Genomic DNA, 23,578 nt, shown 5'->3' with positions numbered 1-23,578 from the left:
TCAGTTTCAGGCTACCCTCAGCCTGCTCTTCTCCCTCTCTCATTTCTGACTGTCAGCCATCCAGGAGTGGTTTGTGAGTCTCCTAATCGGCACACCTGCTCCCTGCTTTCCTGCTGCTCTCTGGCCGGTCTCTCTTGGCCCTCCCCCTGCTCCCACCTGTGAGGCTAAAAACCTTAGGGTCATCTTCAACTCCACACTCTTTCTCTCCTCACATCTCCAACGTCTCTAAGAAGTCAAACTACCAGCTACCTTTCCTCTCCTTCCCCCAGAAGCTCTCTGTCTCCAGAGCTCTGGTTCTCTCTAGGCTGGACTATTGCAACAGCATCTTCCTAAATCTGCCTGCCTCTACTCTCTGCCCGCTGCAACTCATCTAGAACAGGACTGCAAGACTTGTCCTTGGCCTCAAGCCCAGGGATCATATCTCTCCAAGACTGAAATCTCTACACTGGCAACCAGTGGCTGCGAGGATCAAGTTCAAAACCCTCTGCATTGTCCACAAGGCCTTCTGGGGCCTGGGGCCTAAATACCTTCAACTCTCTCTTCCTAAATATCTTCCTCCCCGAGCTCTTCGCTTGTCCATCTCCAACTCCCTCAGGGTCAGTCGCTTCTCCAAGCAACAAGTTGGTGGTAGATTTCTCTCTTCGGCTGGGGCCTCCCTCTGGAATAGCCTCCCTGCCTCCTTGAAACTTGAGGAGAACCATCTCTGGTTCCAGAAGCAACTCAAAACCTTTCTCTTTGCTTCTGCGTTCTCTCCTCTTCTCCTATGCTGATTTCCTGGTTGATACTGCACTGGTGACCTTGCCGCCCTCTGATCATGGGCCCAGGTAGCCTCCCCGGCCAGTTGCACACCTGCACTGCCTTCCTGGCAACCCCCGCACTTGGGGACTGTTTCTGTATCCCTAAAGGCCCACTACCAGCACTTGACACCCGATGCCTGGACTTACCCTTCACCCCTGCACGTGCCACCTATTGGCCATACTTACTTATTGTTATTATTCTATTATTCCATGTACTGCACTATCCCTTCCCCCTGCACTTTCCCCTTCCCCCTTCCCATGCACTTGCATAATCTGAATGACACCTGGCCTAGTAGGATCGCTGTCTTTCATCTGTTAACCCTCCCTTGCCAAGTCGCGCCTTGAAACACTTGTGTATGAGCGTGTTATCAATGCCTCATATCATACGTAGCCATACACAAAAGGTGGTCAGACAAAACTACATTTACATAAATAGTGAAAGATATTACATACTTCATTTGTTTCACAATTGTGCTTTTCCCAGATTCGCCAGCTCCTGTAGGGAAAAAGATAAAAACGTGGTCAGATCAACGCAAGCACTCACCAGCTAAGTACATTTCTTGCATCTTGCAATAAGGCCACAACCCACTGCAGCCCACTCTTTGAACAGCAGGAGTGCATCCATGCAGATTCCCAACATTAGCAGTGTGTTCATTTGTCCCGAAGCGAGCAGAATGATGACCTAAATACCGCATTCCAACAGGTGGAACAGGTTATTTGTGAAATGTCTGAAGAAAACATATCCTGGCCACAAAATGTGCACATGCCACCAACCACTGGCGAATTATAGCTATTTGCGACTACGAAAGGGTGTCCGGTGTGTATGCACAGAGACGGGGGTAGGGGGGCGAGGGGGAGCGGGGGTGGAAATCAGACAGGGGTAGCGATTGTTCGCCCTCACAAGTAGTACTCAAGAATTCCTCTAAATAGGGTTTCAGGTTTTAATTCATTTTGTATGCCTCTCGACTCGGAACATTACTAAATTGTAATTTTAAACAAAATGTACAGTACCAAGTAGTCGAAGATACTTTTACTGAGCAGGACAAGTCATGTTTTAAAACGTTTAGTAAAATATCTTAATTGTAATGGCCAATATATAAAGTAAACAAAACTGCAGCTCCAAAAGAATAAAGATCTTCTAAAAAATGCATGTTTTCATTCCGATTGCGTTCAAACACTTTCCATGCATCTTATTTTTTAACATTAATGTGAGCATTTTTCTTCCATTATGGCCTCGGCGATGGACTTCACCAGCAAGCTCTGGGAAACAGCATTTTCCAGAGTCCCTTCCATACCAATCTGTGCAAGGACTCTCTGCATAGCCGGCGTGCTGGCTGCTGGAACCACGCGCCTCTCTCTACAAAGGCTACAGTGTACCAGTGGTCTTCAAACTTTTTTGGCCAGGGCCCCCCTGAGCAAAATTTGGGCAGGTCGGGACCCCCAGAAATGCCAAATGGACAGTATATATTGCGTGCCGTCACCTGCTCCCATCAAAGTCGCTGGGCTCCCTCATCCCACTCCTACCCAGTCGCTGGTCTCTCCCCACCCCATCACACACCCAGGGCTCTCCCCACTCTGCTCCCATCACTATCCCATGGTTCCCGCCCATTGTGCTCCCACCATAGTCCCTCGGTTCCCCCATCCCGTTCCCAACACAGTCTGAGGGCCAGTGGCGGCTGGTGAATCTTTTTTAAGTGGAGGGGCATTAAGGAGAGGTTCAGGGGGGTTTCCCCCTATGAATTTCTTTTTAAATTATAGGTTAAAATGTTGCACTGTAGAGCATACTTTTAACAAAAAATGGGTAAATAGCCAAACAGTTTGCAATTGTTGCTGGGAGTCCAGGGGGCAGGCATTGATATTTTATTTCTATCGCGCTCGTACACAAGTGTTTCAGAGCGTGACAAGGCAAGGGAGGGGAACAGAGGAGAATAAAACAGCGATCTTACTAGGCCCAGTGACATTGAGAACGCGCAAGTGTGAGGGGAAAAGTGCATGGAAGGGGGGAGAAGTGGAAAGTGCGAAGAAGAGGAGAAACATATAAATAACAATAAATAAATAATAAAGGCAACAAACAGTGGTAGTGCAGCCAGCAATTTGCAAGTGCTACGTTTAAGGCAGCAGACAGGGTAGGTCTGATAAGTGCAGGAAGAAAGATGGTTCTCCTCAAGTTTTAGAGTGGCAGGGCGCTGTTCCAGAGGGAGGCCCCAGCCGAAGACGGAGATCTACCCCCAGCTCGTTTCTTTGATAAACGACTGACCCTGAGGGAGTTGGAGGTAGAGGAGTGAAGAGCTCGAGAGGGGAGGTATTTGCGGAGGAATAGCTGAAGGTATTTTGGACCGAGGCCCCAGAAAGCCTTGTGGACAAGGCAGAGGGTTTTGAATGATAGATGTCCGGTAAAAAGATACCATCCCTGTCCCCTGGGCCCCACTGGTCCTAACACAATGAACATGATTATGTGTATATGCAAGGCGCTGCACATTCATACAGCAATCACTATCATTCACATGAGCATCCATCACCATACACTCACTCATAACGCATCCATACACATGTTTAAATAAAAACAATGAACATAAATGTACCTTCTGCATTGGCCTGTGTGTGGGTGCTGCTCCAGCTGCTCTGTCCGTATGTGCGAGGAGGCGCAGGAGCTCCCCCTCGGACATACAGACATGCAGTGCCCCAGCCAGCATTTCCAATGAGCTATGCAATACTGGCGAAGCAAAACGCCCCAGCACTTGCATGGCTCAGTGAGCATGTGCGGCTGGGGAACTAAACTGAACTGTCAAAGGGAAACAGTGTTTCCCTTTGACAGTTCAGCCAGCCCAGGAGCACTCCATTAGCTGGATAAAGCAGCTGAGGGAGTGCTCACTGTTTCACTGGGCTGGCTCCTTAGCTCCTCCATAATGGGTGAGGGGCCACTATGCAGTTAGTAATGTTGACCATTGTTGCTGAATATATCACAATTTACTTACATTTTAACACAAAGCACCCCTTTGGGTACTATTGAAACAGTGGGCTTCATAACTACTCTGGCGGTAGCTGTGCCGGTAAAACCGGCACGGCTGCCACTGGAGTTGCATCCGGGTCTGGCACCCGCGAATGGGCAATTACTAGGTCATGCCGAGTTAGGCGGACATGATAATTGCCCTTTCGAAGGTGCCGGTAGATCCCCATTCCCATTTGAGCCCCATATGGCTCAAATGGGAAGGGGGAGCTCGGATGCACCGGCACCGTTAATAACGGTGCTGGTGCATCCGACGAGCTGAGGTCAGACCTGGCGGGGGCTGTCAAGCACCCACGAGCACAACTCTTACTATGGCGGAACGGTAGCAACGGTGCCGGTAGCTTACCAGCACCGTTGTTACTGGTCCGCCATAGTAGTAATGAGGCCCAGTCTGTGACTAAAGGAATGAATATCCATTTACAACTGTGGGCCACTTTTTCATTGTTGCCCGAGACAGTTTCATGCTTCAGCCCGCCCATGTGGGCCACCCCTGCCCATTTCTTCCAATCTTAAAAAAAAAAAAAAAAAGAAAAATCTTTTTTCATGCTGTGCTCTCAGGGCCCCCCTGGGATGCACCCGCGGACCCCTAGGGGGTCGCGACCCACAGTTTGAATACCACTGGGCTACACCCTGCAGGAAAGAGGCCATTGGGTGCAACTGGGAGTAGGAGTTTGCGCAAAGCCAACGGTAAGAACCGGGCAGAAAAGGGCACGGAATGAAATCCATCCGCACAGACTAGCACACTACTGCGGGGACCAGAGGCTCCAAGCATACAAGCCCTTTCCACGGCTTCATGCAGGAAAACCTGCCAACACCTATATCTAACTGCCATGCGGGAAGACGCACACCCCAGCCATACACCGCACATAGCACTCGCATGAACCCATGCCCCTCCAGGCAGAATAGATTCTCCTTCAGGCGGCGACAAAATGTTTGCAACGAAAGTTATAAACAGCAATACATTGAATAATAGGAACAGAACTCGTAAAACTGCAGCAATTAAAAAGGAATAATCTAGTTGCGGTGCAAATCTACGCTATGCGAATTTCAAATGGTTTTTCACGTAATTTGCGATCAGGTCACCGTTTACACATTATGGTACACTTTTAAACTCAGAAAACCATTAACATTGGTCACAACTAGCAGGATTTAAAAAAAAAAAAACATTTTACTGGAGATTTAGGATTGATTATTCCTTAAGAAATATTTTCAAACAAACAATGGCCAGTAATATTGATCACAAATTGGAGCAATCAGAGACCACTGTATTGAGTGGTAACTGAGGAAGCTACTGGCATTGCAATTAAAAATCATGAACAGTGCATTCATTTGTAATGAAGTAATAGATTTGATTTAAATCATGGACCATTTAGTATGCATCTTGCTTTTTTGGAATTATCCAAATGCCAGATGGACATTGTTTTGGCATTCGAAAAAAGGGGCATCAACAGGGGAAATTACTCTAACACCGCTGCCCTGCGTGTATGGGGTACTCACGAGTTGTCAGATTGATTGTTTTCTGGCATGTGTATATTCAGGTCTCCCTTTTCATCTGACTGCATCCCGCTCATGTTCCTGCGTGGGGAGGCATGTGATTCTAAACTGATACAAGCTTCAGAACGACTATTACTGCCAAGTAATATTTGACTTCTGGAGCTTGTAAATCTGCTTCAATTCACACTTTGCATAGATTAGCAAGCAATATTCATTGACCCACCAGATACAACAAGCACACAACTGAAGCAATAACACCTTACATCACCAAAGCAAGAAGTACCCACAACCCACAACCACAACCCCTGGAAGACGGACCAGACGAAAACAAAAACCCTAAACTATACCTAGAAGAACTACTCGAGGATGCCGACCTGAAACCTGCTCCTGAACAAGATCAGAAAATAATGACCCTAACAAAAAAAGCCAAACCAAACTACACCTCTAAACTCCACTGCAATCTAATAAATGCAAGATCCATGTCAAAACACTCTACAGAGATCTTCGACCTACTCGACGACAACGGCATTGACATCCACTTCATCACAGAAACTTGGCTGGACGACAACTACAAAATCACACTCCAAAGCTGCCTTCCAGCAAACTTTAAATGCCTTCAAATAAACAGGAAAAACAAAAAAGGAGGAGGCATCGCAATAGCATTTAAAGAACAGCTAAAAGTAAAAACAGACAAACCACTCAACATCCTCAACTGCGAGTCCATGGTCACACACCTAACAGCTAGCCCTAAAACCAACGTCACATTCATCCTGGTGTACAGACCCCCAACTTATGATGCATCCTTCGTCGACAACTTCACAGAAGCCATAACCAACATAGCCATCAACCACGAACACCTAATCGTACTGGGGGACTTCAACATCTGGTTCGAAGACAGTCATGCCAACTCCCAAAACTCACTGATTGAACAACTCGCCACCATGAAACTACGACAACTAGTAAAAGGGGCAACACACTCGGCAGGACACACCCTGGACGCAATTTTCGCCGAGGAAAAACTCATCACCACGGCACCGCCAATACAAATACTGTGGAGCGACCATCTCATCATCCCATTCGTAATCACTCTGCCTACTCAAGTCTGCATCCAACCTCCCAAACTCACAACCACCACAAAAATAAACTGGAAAGACGTCAAAAAAGGCAACCTATTCGAACGACTGTAGGTAACCAAGCCCTCAACAACAGAACTAGACCTAGCTGACCTAGACGGGAAAGCTCAGATATTACGCAAATGGATTGCAGACACAATTGACAAGATGGCCCCAGAAAAACCATTCACAGCATCAAAAAAGAGCAATGGCCAAATGGTTTACCCCACTACTAAGCACCATGAAAAAATAAAACAAAAAGATGGAAATGGAATGGAGGAAAGAGTACAACCCAGACAAAAAAACACTGTTCCAGAAGCAAATTTGCGCATACAAGAAGGAAACTCAAAAGGCAAAGAGAAGGCATTATGATGACAGAATCACAAACGCCACCAACACACAAAAAGAAATCTTCCGCATCATTAAAGAAATGAGAAACCCACCAGGCTGTGACAACACCCCAATCCCCTTGGAGAAACTACGCAACAACCTTGCAGACCACTTAAAAAAAAAAAAAAAAAATCAATGCCATCCGACAAACCATTCAACAGAGGCCAACCAGCAGCGACATACAACCAAACGAACCTAACTTAGAACCGGAGCACAAACTAAACAACTTCCCTGAAACATCAGCAGAGGCATTCGCAATGCTGGTAAAACACAGCAAGAAAGCGGGCTCACCGATGGATCCCTGTCTCCCGGACATCTACAAATCAATCCTCCCACAAGGAACGCCAGCAGAATACTTCAGAAACCTTCTAAATCTATCACTGGCAACAGGAACCGTACCAAGGATCTTCAAATCGGCTTACATCAAACCACTTCTGAAAAACACAAGCGGGGACGTAGATGATCTCTCCAACTACAGACCAATCTCCAACATCCCCTTCCCGGCCAAACTCCTCGAAACCTACGTATACAAACTAACCCAAGAATACGTCGAAGAACACCACCTGCTAGACGAAGCTCAAGTCGGCTTCAGACCCACAAGAGCTACAGAAACAGCACTACTATCCATCTGGGATGACCTAAAAACAAACGCAGACTCCAACACAACATCAGCCCTTATTCTGCTCGACCTCTCCGCAGCCTTCGACAGTTAGCCATGACACCCTAACGAAAAGACTAGAAGACATAGGCATAACAGACACAGCGCTACGCTGGACTAAATCATTCCTAGCAGACAGAACGGAAACCGTTTGGATCAAACCCTTCAAATCCACCCCACGAGTCAACGACTGTGGAGTACCACAAGGATCCTCACTATCACCACTGTACTTCAACATCTACCAAACCCCAGTTATCAGAATCTTCAAGAAACACAACATCAAATGCTACAACTACGCAGACGACACTCAAATCATCTACAAGATTGAAGACACCCAAGCCGATCATTCAAACTTAACCGACTGTCTAAAAGAAGTCTTCAACTGGATGAATGCCAACAACCTCAAAATCAACCCAGGAAAAACAGAACTCATGATCATATCCAAAGACCAAGAGAAGGAAACCGCCATCCCGTGGCCAATAGAAATGGGATCTGCACCATCACCATCTAAGGTAATAAAAAATCTAGGAGTCCTGATGGACAACACCCTAACCTTAGAACCGCAAATAAACGCAACAGTCAAGAAATGCTTCTTCCTCCTCCACACGGCAAGAAAAATACTACCTTTCCCCCCCTTCACACACAAAACACTCACTATCGTCGGCCTCATCATGTCAAGTATCGACTATGCAAACAGCCTCTACCTCGGTATACCAGAATACCTACTGAAGAAGCTACAACGGATCCAAAACACAGCAGCCAGACTACTCCACAAACTATCCAGAAGAGACCACATCACCCCGGCCCTAAAAACACTACATTGGCTCCCAGTAAAACACTATCACCTTCAAAACAATGTGCATAACGCACAGGGCAATCTGCGGACATGGAGCAGAATTCCTACAAAAGAAAATAATCTACAAGCCAACGAGACCGCTCAGGTCAACCAACGAAATCCGACTGGAACAAAAACCTTACATTTAAAAAAAAAAAAACTCGGAGGCACCGCCTTCTACCACTTAGCCGCAAAAACCTGGAACAACATCCCAAAAGTAATAAGGAACACCAAAGATCACCTTAAATTCAGAAAAACCTGGCTCTTCAACACCAGAGACTAAAACCGAAACAACAATAAGACAAATGACTCAACAGGAAAGGACATTGACAAGCCCCTAGAACCGACAGAAGTACTCTGAGCACCAGTAGGGCTGACGCTGGACACAGGGGTCCACCTGCGAGACCCAGGGAGACGGAGGCAACAACCCCAGCCAATCCTTACCATCCCCTACCGCCCGTACAGCTACAACTAGGTACCACGGGGTTGAGGAACGGACGAGATACCACCAATCACCACACAATCTGAAGTATGAACACTAGCAGGTGCGCTGGTCATGTGGGTGGGGGTGAGGAGCATGCAAAGTTACTGAGGGAGCTGACGGAGGGACAGCTAAATGCTTAAGCGGCCTCGATTGAAAACGGGCACGTACCTTCTGAGGCTCAGGGCGCGCAAGCACCCGTCGTGTAAGACTATACGAGCCGAACCGGTCCATCCAGGAGATACCAAATAACCAATACCACTAACAATTTCCTTCTCTGCATACACCTCTCAAACTCCAAACCAAACAACTACAAACCTCCAGCACAACAAACCGCACGAACTTCACTACACTGCAACAACAAAACAAAAACACACAGACTCGCACATCAGCACACGACGACTACCGCCCGCATACACCCCAGGCCCAGCCGACGGAACCACCGGGCTGAGGCTGCCAACAGCACATCACTGCAATCTTGCACTTTTCCAGCCTCCACCCACTAACCCACCTCTCCCTCCCTCTTTCAGAACCGCCAGAGCGCCAGGGGACCACTCCGGTGGTGATACTGCGCGGTACAAATGTCCTTTAATATTAACATTGAAGGAGGAAGGAGAGCTAAAGGATGGCTATTGAATAAATGACTTAATATAACCTGCCCCATTTGTGGATCTGCTTTTCATCGTGCATCTACGCCAAGGCATAACTTAGTTTTCAAAAATTGATTAGAAACATGTGCTAATCAAAATGTTTTGATTAGCAAACACTCATTTGATTAGCAGTTTTGTACCAATATGTATAATGCCACCATAAGTTATTTCTACGCAAGACATAAAATGAGCAATACAACATTCTGTTGTACCGGTGAAGAGATTGGCGAGATGAGCGTCTGTAAAATGTACAGGTTAGTTGCATGAATGGACGCAACTAAATAGAGGAGATAAAATGGCTCTGAAAACAGTTCTTATTGCCAAGGCTCTGTGCAACTGAGTGCAGCCGCACACAGGGCAGTGTCCCATATCTTGTATGGTTGCCCCATCATTTTCTGTGCGAGGAGGTGGTTTCATGAATGAAAAAGTTCACAATGTTAAATGAAAGTTATAGCTGGAGACTAAATACATAGTATGGCGTTGTGGCAGCCAGGGTTAAATATCAACTTCAGGTGGACAAGATGGCCTTTGCCTGTCATTGATATCAACTGTTTACAATACAGCGTTCAAAACCACTTTTGGGTGAGGGCAGGGCCACTAAAGGAGCTCAAGCCCGCACCGGGTAGGCACAAGCACAGCATTCCAGCCCTGCGCACTCATGAAAGCGACATTTATTGCTATAAGCACGCAGAGCCACATCTGGAGGCAATGTCATGTTTTACTTTAGCAATACTGTAATTCAGAATTATTGATCATCTTACATTTTAAAGAATAGAATTGCAGGGCTCTCATTTAAAACAAAATTACATACTTGTCTTTGGAAACAGGATATAGTTTGCTTAGTACATAAATATTACTTCTGGTTTGTAAATATTTTAAAAAGAAATAACTTTTCTTTCCTAGCACTCCCAGACAGGCCTTTGGCACTTTTAAGAGTGGAGCAGATGGTTATTGCTGAACTCTCTCAGTTAGCTCCTTTGAACTTGCAGTGAACAGTGAAGAGTCCAAAGGGTGGAGAAAGCCCTCAGGGCAAGAGAGGAATGCAGGCTGAGCTGTGCTTTCACGGAACAGGATAATTTAAATAGCTAACTGTACTACATAAGTGTCAATTTATTTTGCAAACTTACAGAATTGCACAGCAAATTGCTGTGCAACACTGCTTATAATTAAGCCTTACGCAGTGTTTCTGGATGTGTGTACTGAGCTTCAACTTGCCGCTTCACAATAGCTACAAAAGCAAGGGTTGGTCCTGTACCCCTCATGGAGCGTGCTCTTGGTGTTGAAGGCAGTGTTTTGTAAGCTAAGGAGTAGCACATCTGTATGTATCTAACAATCCACCTTGTGATAGCTTTCTTGGTGACTTTTGTTGTCCTTTTCCTATTGCGATGGACACAAACAACTGTTATGTTTTCTGTATGTCCTTTGTCAAGATAGTACATTACTGTTCGTCAGAACCACCTTGTTTTTATGTATGGTAACGAATGGTTGAGAGACGGACAGTGCTTGTAGTTCGACTTCTATAAAAGGTTTTAACTACCAGTACTCTCCACCATGATGGTTTTTGTTCTGATCTGGTGTATGCTGCTAAAGCTACCACATTCACCTTCAGTGAGTTATATACCAGGCCGGAGTCTAGCAGGTACACGAGATATAGTACCACATCAGAAACTGAACAATCAATCTATGGGTTAGTTTGGTTTCTCTTGCACCGGGGCACAAATTTCCAACTGTAAAGTAGCAATGGTGTTGGGTTTTCTTTCTGCTCTAATGAGATCCTTGCACTGGGGGGGGGGATCTGGAGATAACCAAACTAGGACCTCAGGACTCAGGCTGCTAAGCTGGCCGTCTGCGATGTAGGGTGCGTTACTTGTTCTTCTGCGCAGGTTTTGAAATGGATGCAGCTTGATTCTTGGGAGTGCATTAGGTGTGAGCACCATGGCTGTCTCGCCCACATTGGTGCAATGAGTCTCAATGTTAGACTCTCTTGTTGCATGTTTTGAATCATTTTGCAAATTAGGTCATCAGGGGGAGAGGGGATATACAAAGATCCCAGACCATTTCATCGATCATGAGTTGCCTAGGGACCCGGATTGAGGGAACCTGGATGCGTAATCTTTGCATTTTTTTGTTTTCTTTTGTTGTGAGTTGGTCTATTTTCGGGTGATCTCATTTCCAAATATCTGTTTGAGTGTATTGGTGTTGAGTTCCCACTCGTGTTCTGGTATTACGACTCTGCTGAGTGAGTCTGCTAGAGAGTTCTGAACCCCCGGGACATGCTGTTCTTGAATGGATGTCTCTGTATGCGCCATTACCAACGGTTTTGTACCAGGGTGGATCGTTGTTTTGAATGAGTTCTGCCCCGCTTGCTGATCTAGAACATTGTGGTTGTGCTGTCTGTAGGAGGATGGTCTTTCCGTGTAAGACATATGTAAAGAAAGTAGCACCATCTTCATTGCTAGGAGCACCAGCTAGTGTGTGTGCTTTTTGTTTTTTGTTTTACTGTCCATTTCCCCTGGACAGTGAGGTGAAGGCAATGTGCTCCCCATCCTGCCAGTGATGAGTCAGTTGTTATTTGTGGCTATAGGTACACAAAAGGGCTGGTATCCAGTCAAAATCTCGAAAAAAAAGTCGAATGACAATCTCAAAAAATAAATCGAGAAAAAAAAAAAGTCGAATTCCCTTTTTTAAAATTATATATTTATTTTGGGGTCCGGGAATAAAATAAATGGGTAAAAAAAAAAAAGGGGGGGGGGTTTGCGGGGGGATCCCCCCCCCCATTTCGAATCAAAAACTTCAATAAAAAAATGCGACTTTTTTTCATTCGACCTTTTCACTATAAACCAAAAGGTCTACCTACGTTCATGTTGCTTGGTGACCCAATGGAGACTCTTTGCAAGACTACCACTAGATCTACCCATTGGCCTGTTTGTGACCACTGATCCGATAGCCACTGTTGTATCATTCACATTTAGTCTTGCGTGTGGTATAATGAATATGCGATATGCCATCATGCCTAGGAGTCTCATAACTTTCTGACTGATAACATCTGGCCTTGTCTAGTCTGAAAAGAGACAAATGTTTTTAAGGCCTGTAATCTCGCTGGTGCTGGCCTGGCTTTGAGTGTTAGAACTGTCCCCAGGAACAATCTATCTTCTTGGCATTAGGCTGGACTTTCTCTCACTGATTTTTGAAATCTAGGTGGTGTAACAACTTTACGGTCTGCAGAGTGTGCGCTAGGAACTCTTATGCATCCCTTTCCGGATATAAGCCAATTGTCTAGATAAGAATATACAGGTAGTCTTGCAGCATAAGTGTGCCACGACGACTTCAAGCACCTTGGTGAAAATACGAGCTGCTGAGGTAATTCTAAAAGGAAGTACCTTGAATTTGTAGTCTACTTTGAACACAAGGTATTTTCTGTAACTATAGAACATTAAAACACAGAAGTATACATCTTTCAGATCTAATGTCCCTCCTTTAGTAAGGGTATGGCTTCCTGCAATGTTCATCATCCTGAATTTTTGGGGTTTGACTATCAGTTTGCTGTTCTTAATATAGGACTGGTCTCATTTATTCGTCTTTTTTAGGCGAATATACTTGGTCTGCTAGTACTTCTTTTATCTCCTCCAGTAGTAACTTTAGATCTTTTGGGAGGGCGTTTCTCCTCTTGGGTAGATGATTGCACGGTTTTGTAAAAGCTAGATGTCGTACCTTTCACTTGCAGTACTTAAAACCCACTTGTCTGTTATCCTCTCCCTTATGTGGGCATATGTTCTTTTTTAGACCCCCCCCTTACAGGGGAACTACTTTTGAATAGTCATTTGTTGGCAGGGGCTGGCCCTCTGAGGCCTGGCCTCTGCCACATGTGCTTCCTCTACCTGGATTGCCCACAGGTGACGTGGTTCCTTGAGACTGGTGGCTTTGAAAAGTCAGGGTACCCAGATGCGAGTGTTGCTGGCTTAGTGTTGCTTGAGATTGGCTCTGAAAGGGCTGCCTACCTCTGAAATGTCCTCTCTGCAGGAAGGAGCTCCCTGAAATCTGGGTTAAACTTTTAAGGGTACCATGTTCTTTTCTAGCGTTTTCTATAGCTTGGTCCATTACTGTCCGAATAGGCAAACATACTAGGACTAGTTTGTCCAAGAGGTTGGCCCATGTCTCCGGTTTAAAGCCAGACCCGCCAAGCCAAGCATATCCTTTCAGTATTGACGGCCTGTGATGATTCAGCTGGCAGTTTCTGCAGCATAGGAGTGTTTAATGACTGCGTTAGATGGTTGTTCCCACTCTATTATTAACATAGCTGATCTAGTTGGTTCTACTAGCTGATGTGTAAGTTTTTCTACTTCATCCCATTGGTCCCCATCATATCTTGCAATGAGAGCTGTTGTGTTAGCAATTCTCACCTCATGAAAGGCCAAAGTTGCTATTCTCTTCCCAAAAGAGTAAAACATTTTTTTTTTAAAATTATTATACTTTGTTTCGTTTAAAAAAAAACTTTACAAATTAAACACAATATTTACATATTATACTATACAATTACTTAAAATCTTTAAAAATCAGACTTAAAATTCAAGGTTAAATTACATACCAGAGGAGAGGCACTAAAAAAAAAAAAAAAAAAAAAAAATGTACATACACACATTCATCCGATGTCCCTTCTGCGACACCGAAGACAAAAGACGGCGGAAGCCCGAGTAACGCCTATATTAATAAGGCTGTTGAGCGGACAGAGACAAACCTAATGGCCCAGAGATTTCAACAGGTTCGTTGAAATGAAGACCAACAACGGAAGCTGAAATTCCGAAGTCTACAGAAGGGAAACTAATTCCGAAAGCTGAGCCCAATAAAACGGACGGGACACAACACACTGCAGGTAAGAGCACACAGCTGTTGAAGGGAAGGATACCTTAATCCTCTGACATTCAGAAAAAGGGTACATCCGGTCTAATAGTTGAAAGAGAGAGTAGGAACAAACACACACACAACCTCGAAGGAAACTTGGGTGTGGGAGGGCGGGTTTTTGTTAACTACCCACAAAAAGGAAGGGCAACCCATTTTTGATATAAACTACTACTGCCTCCTACTCAAGAGGAACAAGATGAGGAAGACCATGTCGAGGCGGAGGCTGCTCTTAATTTGTGGCGGTGCCCTGGCACTTGAGCCCTGGCACTTATTGCCTCAGACTCACTTTAATTATGAAGTGGTGATGGGCAGTGCATCCATCAACCACAATGAAGAGGGGCGAGCTGTAGTGTAACCCCGACTATGTCGACACCGGGGGATGGCAGCACGGGTGCCCACCCGCAGTGTCATGGGAGTACTCAAAAATATTTGGGCCCAGGCAGTTATTTATTTTACAAATTAAGCACTGGGAGGAGTAAATATTATTGAAGATGATAACGAATTTCAACACAGATTACTATACCATGCCATCCCCACAGCATGACCAGACGTCGGCCCTACGGAGCTGAGGGCCAACTGCGAGGAAAGGTTCAACGTTTCCTCAATTTCTTGGCTCCTCTACTTCGCTAACAAAGTTGCTGCCCATTTCCTCTGCTTGGAGGTCTTCTGTGTTAACTGTCGACCCGCCCAATTTCTTTCCTGCCTGCATTGTGCAGGATGCCCACCTTTTCGTTCAATGTTCCTTTAGCATTTTCAACCTAAAGAGCCATCAGGCCTTACACAGACTCGCCGTGGTACCTTGGAAGGCAGTCGTTACACATGCGGTGTGTCTCCTACCAAAGGAAATTCGTATAACAGCATGGGCAAATTTAAACTCAATGTTCTCCAGTGGGATGGCTTGAAACGAGCGAGATTAAGTAGCATATGTAAATGTGCAATTGAGATTTAACAAGTATTCTCTAATTGAATTGAAAAATGAGCAAGGATATCCCCTCCTCCACTCTCCCTACTGCATCACCTTTTTGACGTGTCACGCTTTTCGGCGTTCTTTCGCTGCCCCGCCACTCTAGTCTCCGCTTCCGGGTGTGGAGGCGGATGTGGATTGGCTTCGGCAGTTGTTCGATCGGAGACTCTGCTTTTAGCATCCACCCTCAGTGGCAAAAAAAAAAAAAACACAACAAAAAGGACAATCGGAGGACGCTGACACGTGGGATATCATTGGGGCACTTATATGCACGGCAGGGATAGTGTTACAGGTATGCCTTGGTCAACTTATCTACTTATCTGAAAACAATCTGTAATACTTTGCAACCAACACTAAATAGTGGCCTCTGCAAAGCATGCGCATCTAAGCAGATTCACAAGCTCCAGAAACTATAGTTCCACGAAAATTGCCATCTCTGAAGTAAAGGCTGCAAGGGCATGCCCCGATCCAGCCCAAAGAGCTCAGCAGCCTGCATGTTTGCTGCCTGTGCATAAGATGGACAACGCTGCACTTGACAGATTGATTTCCTTTTCAATCTTCACTGCTCTTCTTTCACCTATACTATTCTAGTGCTTCCCCTGCCATGTAGCTGTGGTTATGGGCAAGGCAGAGGCAAGTGGACATGCGCCACTGAGGATATGAAAGGCAGGTGGTGGAGGACTGCAGACTCTGATGTGTGTGTATGGGGTGTGAATAAATAATCTGAGCCTGGGAGAGGGTTTTGGCTAGAGTGGTCATGTCTCAGTGGGGAGTGGAGTGCATAGAACCACTTGTGAGGGAGGGAGAGGTAGTATATGGAAGGAGGAAATATGTCTGTTGGCAGAGGATAGGGTTATGCATTGACTGTGGGGGTTAGAGTGTAGGGTTTTGCATGTAGAGCGGTTGGTGGAGACTAAGTTATGTGTATGAATGTGTTGTAGGGAGATTGAGCTAACACACACACACACACACGGCAAAGGGATGGTGCAGCTATGAAGGGAGGGGGAGCTTTGTGGTGACCGATCGGAAAACTAAGCAAACAAATCATGTACGAGTAGGACTAACCCAGTCTGGTGGTCTTCAGAGAGAACACTGCAGAAAATCAATATTGTTAAATCGTGTGTCTACTGATAACACCCCTATAAATCTACCCTACTACCCGGTCAAAAAAAAGAATAAAACTTAACTAGCCAACCGCCGATACACAGCACCATGTGTTGCTTGCAAGAGTGAACGCTGACCCGCTAGTGGAGAGTGCATCAGTGTAGGCTGGCGGTTTGCGAGGATACCGGTATACAAACACTCCTTAGATCGCTCGCTATACTCCCTGCTTTCATGTCAGTACTTGCCATACTGTATCATAAGTCCACATCATCTACTGGCTGTGGTTCAAGCTCCCGCTACTGTGCATAGAAGATAACACCGTACTCCGAAGGATGGATAGATTGTTCTAGTCCACATAAGACGGGGCTTGGGCAACACTTTTTCTGTGCCTCGCATAACGTGCTGCTGCTGCAAGACAAACCCTGGCATGGGCGGTGGAAAAAGAGGGAAATACTCAGCACCAGTTTGGCAAGTGTGGGTGGGAGACTAGTGGCAGATGGGCACAGAACAGGAGGGTGAGAATTTGGGTGCTAACGGCTGCTCAAAAGAACTTCGGACACTTGATCAGGCAAAGTCGGATGACCCGCAGGGCATCCTCTGCTGCAACCCCCCCAATCCCACCCTCGAGCCTCAGCACTACGACCTGGCAGGCAGAGGGCCTACCTGCCTTAGGTGCTGTGCCCAGCAGCACCATGCCTGCTACCACCCAGAATGACAAGTCTAGAGCAAACAAGTAGGCTGCCATCACAGGATGGCAAACTGGTCACCACCCCATCAAAAGTAGGGCCATAGAGAAGTTGAGCTAAACGTGAGGCCACGCAGATGCATGGCCTGCCCGGAGGTGGCCACGCAGATGCATGGCCTGCCCGGAGGTGGCTACCACAATACCATCAAATGCCAGGCCCTATATTGAATACAAGGCACCTCAAGTACGCCTACGATGCATATGTCCAGCAGATAAGACAACCCTCCCTTCTGCACGTCTATCGCATGACTTGGCACATCCATCAATGGCACCAGGAGTCGCAGAAAGCGAGCAAAACCAAAAAAAGGTCTACATAAATGAAGTTATTAATGTGAAAACTCTACAAGCAAGCGCTTAATCCAGGAAAGCAGCCTCTGTCTTGCTCTGCGTGGCCTTCGCCCCAGCCCAAGATCTTTCAGAATGTAGTTGACACACAGCATAGAGTGAAATCACTATTGCACAAACCGAAACGAGTGCCCATAATGCATTAGAACTTTAGCAACTTTATACGTTCCCTGTGGACGTGTTCACCACTCGAGTCACCCACAAAAAAAAAAAAAAGTGTTGATGCCACAAATGTCTTCACCAACAATACCCAACAGGTTTGATGCTTTGAGAGTAAAGAGACTAATCTAACAAGCAGAAGAAACACCTCCCACTCCTGCCCAAGAGACGCAGAGCCAGCAAAGCTTCACTTTGTACAAATAAATATGTAACCGAGGAATAGACTGCAGAACAGTCATGCAGAAAAAGTATAATGTGTCCCAAGGTGACCCAGCACAGCATGTGCTGCTAATAGCAGTTATAGAAAGGTCAAGCAAAGGGGTGGCATGCGTTCACCTGCAAGCAAATGAGGACAACGGCAAGCAGAAATAAGAACTTAGAAGTACTAAAAGGGATTCAAAAATGGCTGCCGACACCAGGTAGATGTGTGTCGACGGTGCTCCAGAACCTCCAACTCACTTAAGCGGTTCAACCACCCCTTATGTGCTGAGGAACTCAGGAAAACAGCGGCCGGCACTTCCCCGTACTTTCGAGCACCCGTAGCTGCTATAGCACCCAGCAGGAGAAGGGGAAACTACCGCGGCGTGCATCGGAGGCCCGCGGGTGAAAGGAGACGCATCAGGCCTACTGTGTTGGGCAGGAAAGGGGGCGGCTGCAGGCGGGAAGAGATCGCAGCCCCGTTCCTGTCCCCCTGCCGGGCAACGGACAGAGTGGTGCGACTTCGGGGGAGCGGATGTGCTCTTGACCACACAGCGGGCTCTCCCGCCGACCATCGGGCCTCTCGGGGGCTGCCTAGATCGGGCCCTCCGGGGGGAGGAGACCCGGCGGCGGGCCCCTGGGAAAGGAGGCACCCTCGGGACACACCGGCGGAGCTGCTGTCAGTCTGGCGGCGGAGCCTCGGACTGGAGTGCCGCGGGAGCGGGCGCACGCTGGGGGGCCCACGCAGGTCCTTTGGAGCGGCTGCGAGCTCCGGGCAGGAATGCCGGCCCGTGGAGCGGGGTGCAGTCCCGGACGGCGAGAGGACAATACCAGAGCGGTGTGGGGAGCGGGGCCCGGGTGACATCGGCCCCTGGGGGTATTGGGGGGCACCAGGAGGGAGGTCCCCCACAGCCTGGTGGAGCGGAGCCTCGAGGGGGAGGGGGGACCTCCTCCGGGACTCACAGGACCCCCCCTTGTTTTCAGCTCTCTTTCCTGCGGCAACATCCAGTGTCTCAGTGGACTGGGGCTCCGTTGTATGCTGGGCTAACATCGGCTCCCCCCATCTGATGTGGAGCCGGGCTACATATATCGGCCCGGGCGGCCTCATTGATGTACTGTCTTAATACACGCAACCTCAACAGGCCCTAAGGCAACGTGAAGCACTGCAAGGCTGGGGATTCAGGCCTGGTCAGGAACAGCAAGGCAAGGGATTCAGGCCTGGTCAGGAGCAACTCCCTGGGGAGGCACGGGCACAATCAGAGGGGATCTCCCTGTCTACAAGCCACAATTATGGCGGCTAAAAACAAGAGCAAGGCCAATAAAAGCGGTCAGACTCAGGCGGACGCCCCAGGCCCATCATAGCCCTCTGGGCAAGCAAGGACGCAGCCGAGGAACGCAGGGCCACACAGTGGGGGGGGGGGGGGGGGGGGAGGAGTCTGGAGCAGGAGCACATTGGGACCCCGGAAACGTCCGCACAAATCTCATGCCAGGATCTGCATGGGGAGCTGCTCTCACTTCAAGCATCCTTGGGGAAAACCTTTCAAGAGCAATTTCAATTAAGGACGTATGACATCAACCAGGTGTTGGCTGAAATCAAGCAGGAAGTGAGTCAATTGAGGGAGAGAACGGACATAGTCGAAAAAGGTCTGCACGAGATAGGCAGAGGCTATGGAGAACAGTGAAGCAATCGAGAGGCTCGTCACGGCAACGCAGAACTTATAAGAATGGAAGACATGGCAAACGGGTCTCGGCAGATCAACATCAGGTTGAAGCTCCTGCCGGAGACGGTGCAAGATAGGGACCTGAAGGAAACGGTTCAAGGAATTTTTGCGGAGCTACTGGGCGAGCCTTCACCTGATCGGATAGAGTTGGACAGGGTTCACAGAGTGGGCTTCCTCAATAGGAACCCGAAGTCTAGGCCGCGGGACGGGTTAGCTGCATTCACAAGATATGCTCAAAAAGAGGCAGTACTCAAGGCCGCTAGACAAAAGAGCCGATATCCTTTAACCAACATATTGAACTATACTAGGATCTCGCCAGCTGTACCCTGCTCAAGAGGCGACAATGGAGCCCCCTCACTCTGAAGCTTAAAGAAAAGGGAATTCGATATAAGTGGACCTTCCCCTTTGGGCTTGTCTTCGAGTGGGCTGGTTCTCAGAAGCGGATAACCACGATGCAGGAAGGAGAGGACCTACTTCAACTTGAAATTGATCAAGAGCTGTTCGGGGATTCGAGGGTGGCGGGCCCGAGCGGCTCTTCGGAGGCGGGAAGTAGGGTCCGAACCAGGCCATGGGAATGGTCACTGGTCGGCGAGGGGAAAAGGAGGAGGCCCGTGCGGCGGAGGCCCCCCGGGAAGGGAGTTGATGTGGAGCCAGCGGCGGTGGAGTGATCCTGAGCAAAGGAAAACTGATCAGGTATTTGAATAATCTCAGGGGGTGGTGGACATAAAGGCTGTTTTTGATCACAAGGAGGAGAGAGGGTGCCAAGAGCAAACCTCATGGGATCACCAAGGGTGAGGAAGCTTGGGGGGGGGGGGGGGAGGCGGGAAGACCAAGTGTTAAGGTCATTAGGGGTTGGGAAGGGGGCGGGAGAAAGGGGGAAGAGGGGAGGAGGGATCCTCAGGTGCTACCCGAGGGGCGAATTAGAAGTGGTCCACACACCTGGGTAACAGACATAGGGCAAATGAGTGGGGGTGGGGAGCTGCTGGGGGGACTTGAACGGCGGGGGCAAGTGTCTAATCACAATTCAAGTGGGTAACGCATAATGTTAGGGGCCTAAACACCCCGCTGAAAAGGAAAAAGCTGGAGCAATTTACGAAGCAGAGAAACCCAGACTTTCTGGGGTTACAAGAGACATCTGCTTCGCAAGGATCAGAGTCGCTTAAGGTTGAGTCAGGGGCACAGTGAACTTCCGTTTGGGAGACACCCTAAAGGACAGGGAGGGTAGGTTTGTTATGGTAAAAGGCACAATCACGGAGGAGATGTATACAACAGGGGTGATTTATGCGCCCAACACAGGGCATTACTCCTTCCTCTGCGACCTCATGGGGAAAATAGGTAACTGGGCAAGAGGCCAGATAATCATAATGGGGGACCTGAATATAGCATGGGACAAGGTTAAAGACAGGTCAGGGGGAACAAAATCGTGGGGGAGGGGCGGTAGCCTCGGCGGGACTGCGGGACAAAGTGGAGAGCGTAGGGTTGAGGGATGTCTGGAGGGAATTGAAAGGGGACGAGGAGGGCTACACATTCCTCTCCGAAGTTCATGGGACCCAGCCCAGAATTGACTACATCTGCATCTCGGCCAATCTGGTGGGTAAGGTCAAAGAGATAGAGGTTGGGCCCATGGGAATAGCAGATCATAAAATATTGTCGATGCAGCTGGAACTGGGAAAGAGAAGGAGGGGGCTGGAAATACCCAGAATACCTGCTGAGGGACCCTTTGGTAAGGGAGGAGATAGAGGGTAAGATGAGAGAGTTCCTTGATAACAAGAGAGGGGACACGGGTGAGGATATAAGATGGGACGCGTTTAAGGCCACATTGAGGGGGGAAATTATAGCAGTTAAGGCACAGAGACAGAAACAGCTACAGGCCTTGGGAGTCCCGGCTAGAGGCGGAAGTTGAGGAAGCTAGAGGCATGGTAGTGGCAAACCCCAGCAGGACTAACCAGAAGGACTACAGGAGGGCGGTGGGAAAATTGGGGATCCTTCGGACCAAAAAAGCAGAGGGGGCCCTGCTTTTCGTGAGGCAAAAATTTTATGCAAGAGGGAATTAAGGCAGACGCCCTGCTGGCTCGCCTCCTTCGGGGAGCTGCCTCTAGAAACACAATCACGGCTCTAAACTCAGATAGGGGGGAAAAGTGTTACTCGAATAGAAGATATTCAAGAGGCCATGGCTGAATTTTACGAGACCTTGTATGCTTCACAGCACCCCTGCGGCCAGGCCCAGGAGAAATTCCTGCAAAGGGTTAACCTGCGTAAAATTGAGGGTGACGCCCAGACGGGTTTACAACAAAAGATAACGGAGGAGGAAGTGAGGGGGGTTATTCGGAAGCTGCCCGCAGGTAAGGCCCCTGGCCCTGATGGGTACACTGCGTCCTTTTATAAGACCTTTGTGCTGGTCCCACAGTTGACTTACCTTTTCAACTCTTTTTTTTTAGGTAGTGGGCAAATCACTCCGTCCATGAAAGAAGCCAAGATTTCTCTGATTCTGAAAGCGGGCAAGGACCCTCTCGAAAGATCCTCCTATAGGCCAATAGCGCTTATTAATGTAGACGCAAAAATCTATACTAAAATCCTGGCAAATAGGCTCGAGGGGCTTCTCCCAGATCTGATCCATCAGGATCAGGCGGGATTCGTGAAGGGGAGGCAGACAGCGGACAATATTAGAAGGGTGGCCCATCTGGTGGAAAAGGCAGAAAAGACTTGTACCCCGGCAGCACTTCTGTCCGTAGACGCTGACAAAGTGTTCGACCGGGTGGAGTGGTCCTTCCTTTTCAAAACCATGGAAAAAATGGGGTTAGGGGGCGCTTATTTACAGATGGTCAAGGCGAACTATGAGGGTCCGCGAGGAGGGTGGTGGTAAATGGGACAGGGATGTCCCTTATCGCCCCTGCTCTATGCGGTTTACTTGGAGCCTCTCCTGCAGGCAATTCGGGAATCTGAATGAATGCAGGGAATACCACAAGGTGGCGGCCTTCGCGGACGACATGTTGCTTGCCATGACCAATCCCATAGAGTCGAGGTTGCAATGCAGGCTATTACTAGAAGACTTTGGGGAAGCATCCGGATTACGCATTAACATGCATAAGTCCGAATTGATGGACCTGACATTGGCATGGGAAGAGAGGGAGGAGTTAAAGGGGACGACGCCCTTTGCCTGGAATCACTCCGGCTCTACGAGGATGCAGCAAACTACCCCCCACTCCTGCAAAGAATTAAAAAAGACTTCCTTTAATGGCGGAACTTGCGGATCTCCTGGTTGGGGAGACTAGAGGCACTTAAAATGGTCACCCTGCCGAGGTTTCTCTACCTCTTCCAGGCTATCCCTCAAGCAGTCCCGGCCAGCTTCTTTAAGGAGCTCCAGGTGGTAACAAACAAGTTTATATGGGAGGGAAAAGGGCAAGGGTGAGAAGGATGCAACTCACGGCCCCGAGGAAAGGGGGGGGGGGGGACTAGCTCTTCCCAACTTCCGTCAATATTACGAAGCGGCCCAGCTAAGGGTGATTAGAGAATGGCTGCGGGAGGGGGGGGAAGGAAAACACTGGTTTCAGATGGACAGAGCGGTCACGCGACACGAATTGGGGGAGGTTTTGTGGCTACCCAGACAGCATCGGCCGGGCCATATGTACCTGAGCTCTATCACCAAACCAGTTGCAGATAATTGGGACAGACTGGTCCAACGTAAGGAAATCACAACCTACCCATCCCACTTTACCCCCATCTTCAATAATAAAGACTTTACCCTGGGGTTGGAAAGAGGGGCATTCCGGTACTGGCGGGAGGGAGGCTGCCGTTGGATGCGGGACATGTTTACAGGAGGGGAGATCACCTCTTTTGTAGATTGTAAAAGGGATTTTGCACTGGGGGAAGGTGAAAGGTTGAGATACTCACAGCTGCGACATTGTCTTCTATACCCCATAAACAAGGAGGCGGCTTCTAGATCAGACCCTTTTTGAGAAATTCCTGATGACCAACGACGGCTCGAAAGGCCTTATTTCACAGCTTTGTAAGATCTTGGA

At 48.0% G+C, this 23,578-nt stretch overlaps 1 protein-coding gene across 1 annotated transcript in view; it reads right to left on the bottom strand.

Moving 5' to 3' along the window:
- The window catches only part of LOC138513169 (guanine nucleotide-binding protein G(i) subunit alpha-1), a 340,588-nt gene that overhangs the window by 274,049 nt on the left and 42,961 nt on the right, over window positions 1-23,578 (bottom strand). Inside the window, exon 2 of the mRNA XM_069627798.1 lies at window positions 1,251-1,293. Coding sequence (XP_069483899.1) covers window positions 1,251-1,293 — 43 coding nt within the window. The remainder of the gene's footprint in view (window positions 1-1,250; window positions 1,294-23,578) is intronic.

The sequence above is a fragment of the Ambystoma mexicanum genome, chromosome 12, assembly GCF_040938575.1.
Source record: "Ambystoma mexicanum isolate Mex_15411 chromosome 12, UKY_AmexF1_1, whole genome shotgun sequence".
Classification (NCBI taxonomy): Eukaryota; Metazoa; Chordata; class Amphibia; order Caudata; family Ambystomatidae; genus Ambystoma; species Ambystoma mexicanum.
Note: the sequence above shows the minus strand (reverse complement) of the source record. Positions and strands in the feature narration are given on the sequence as shown.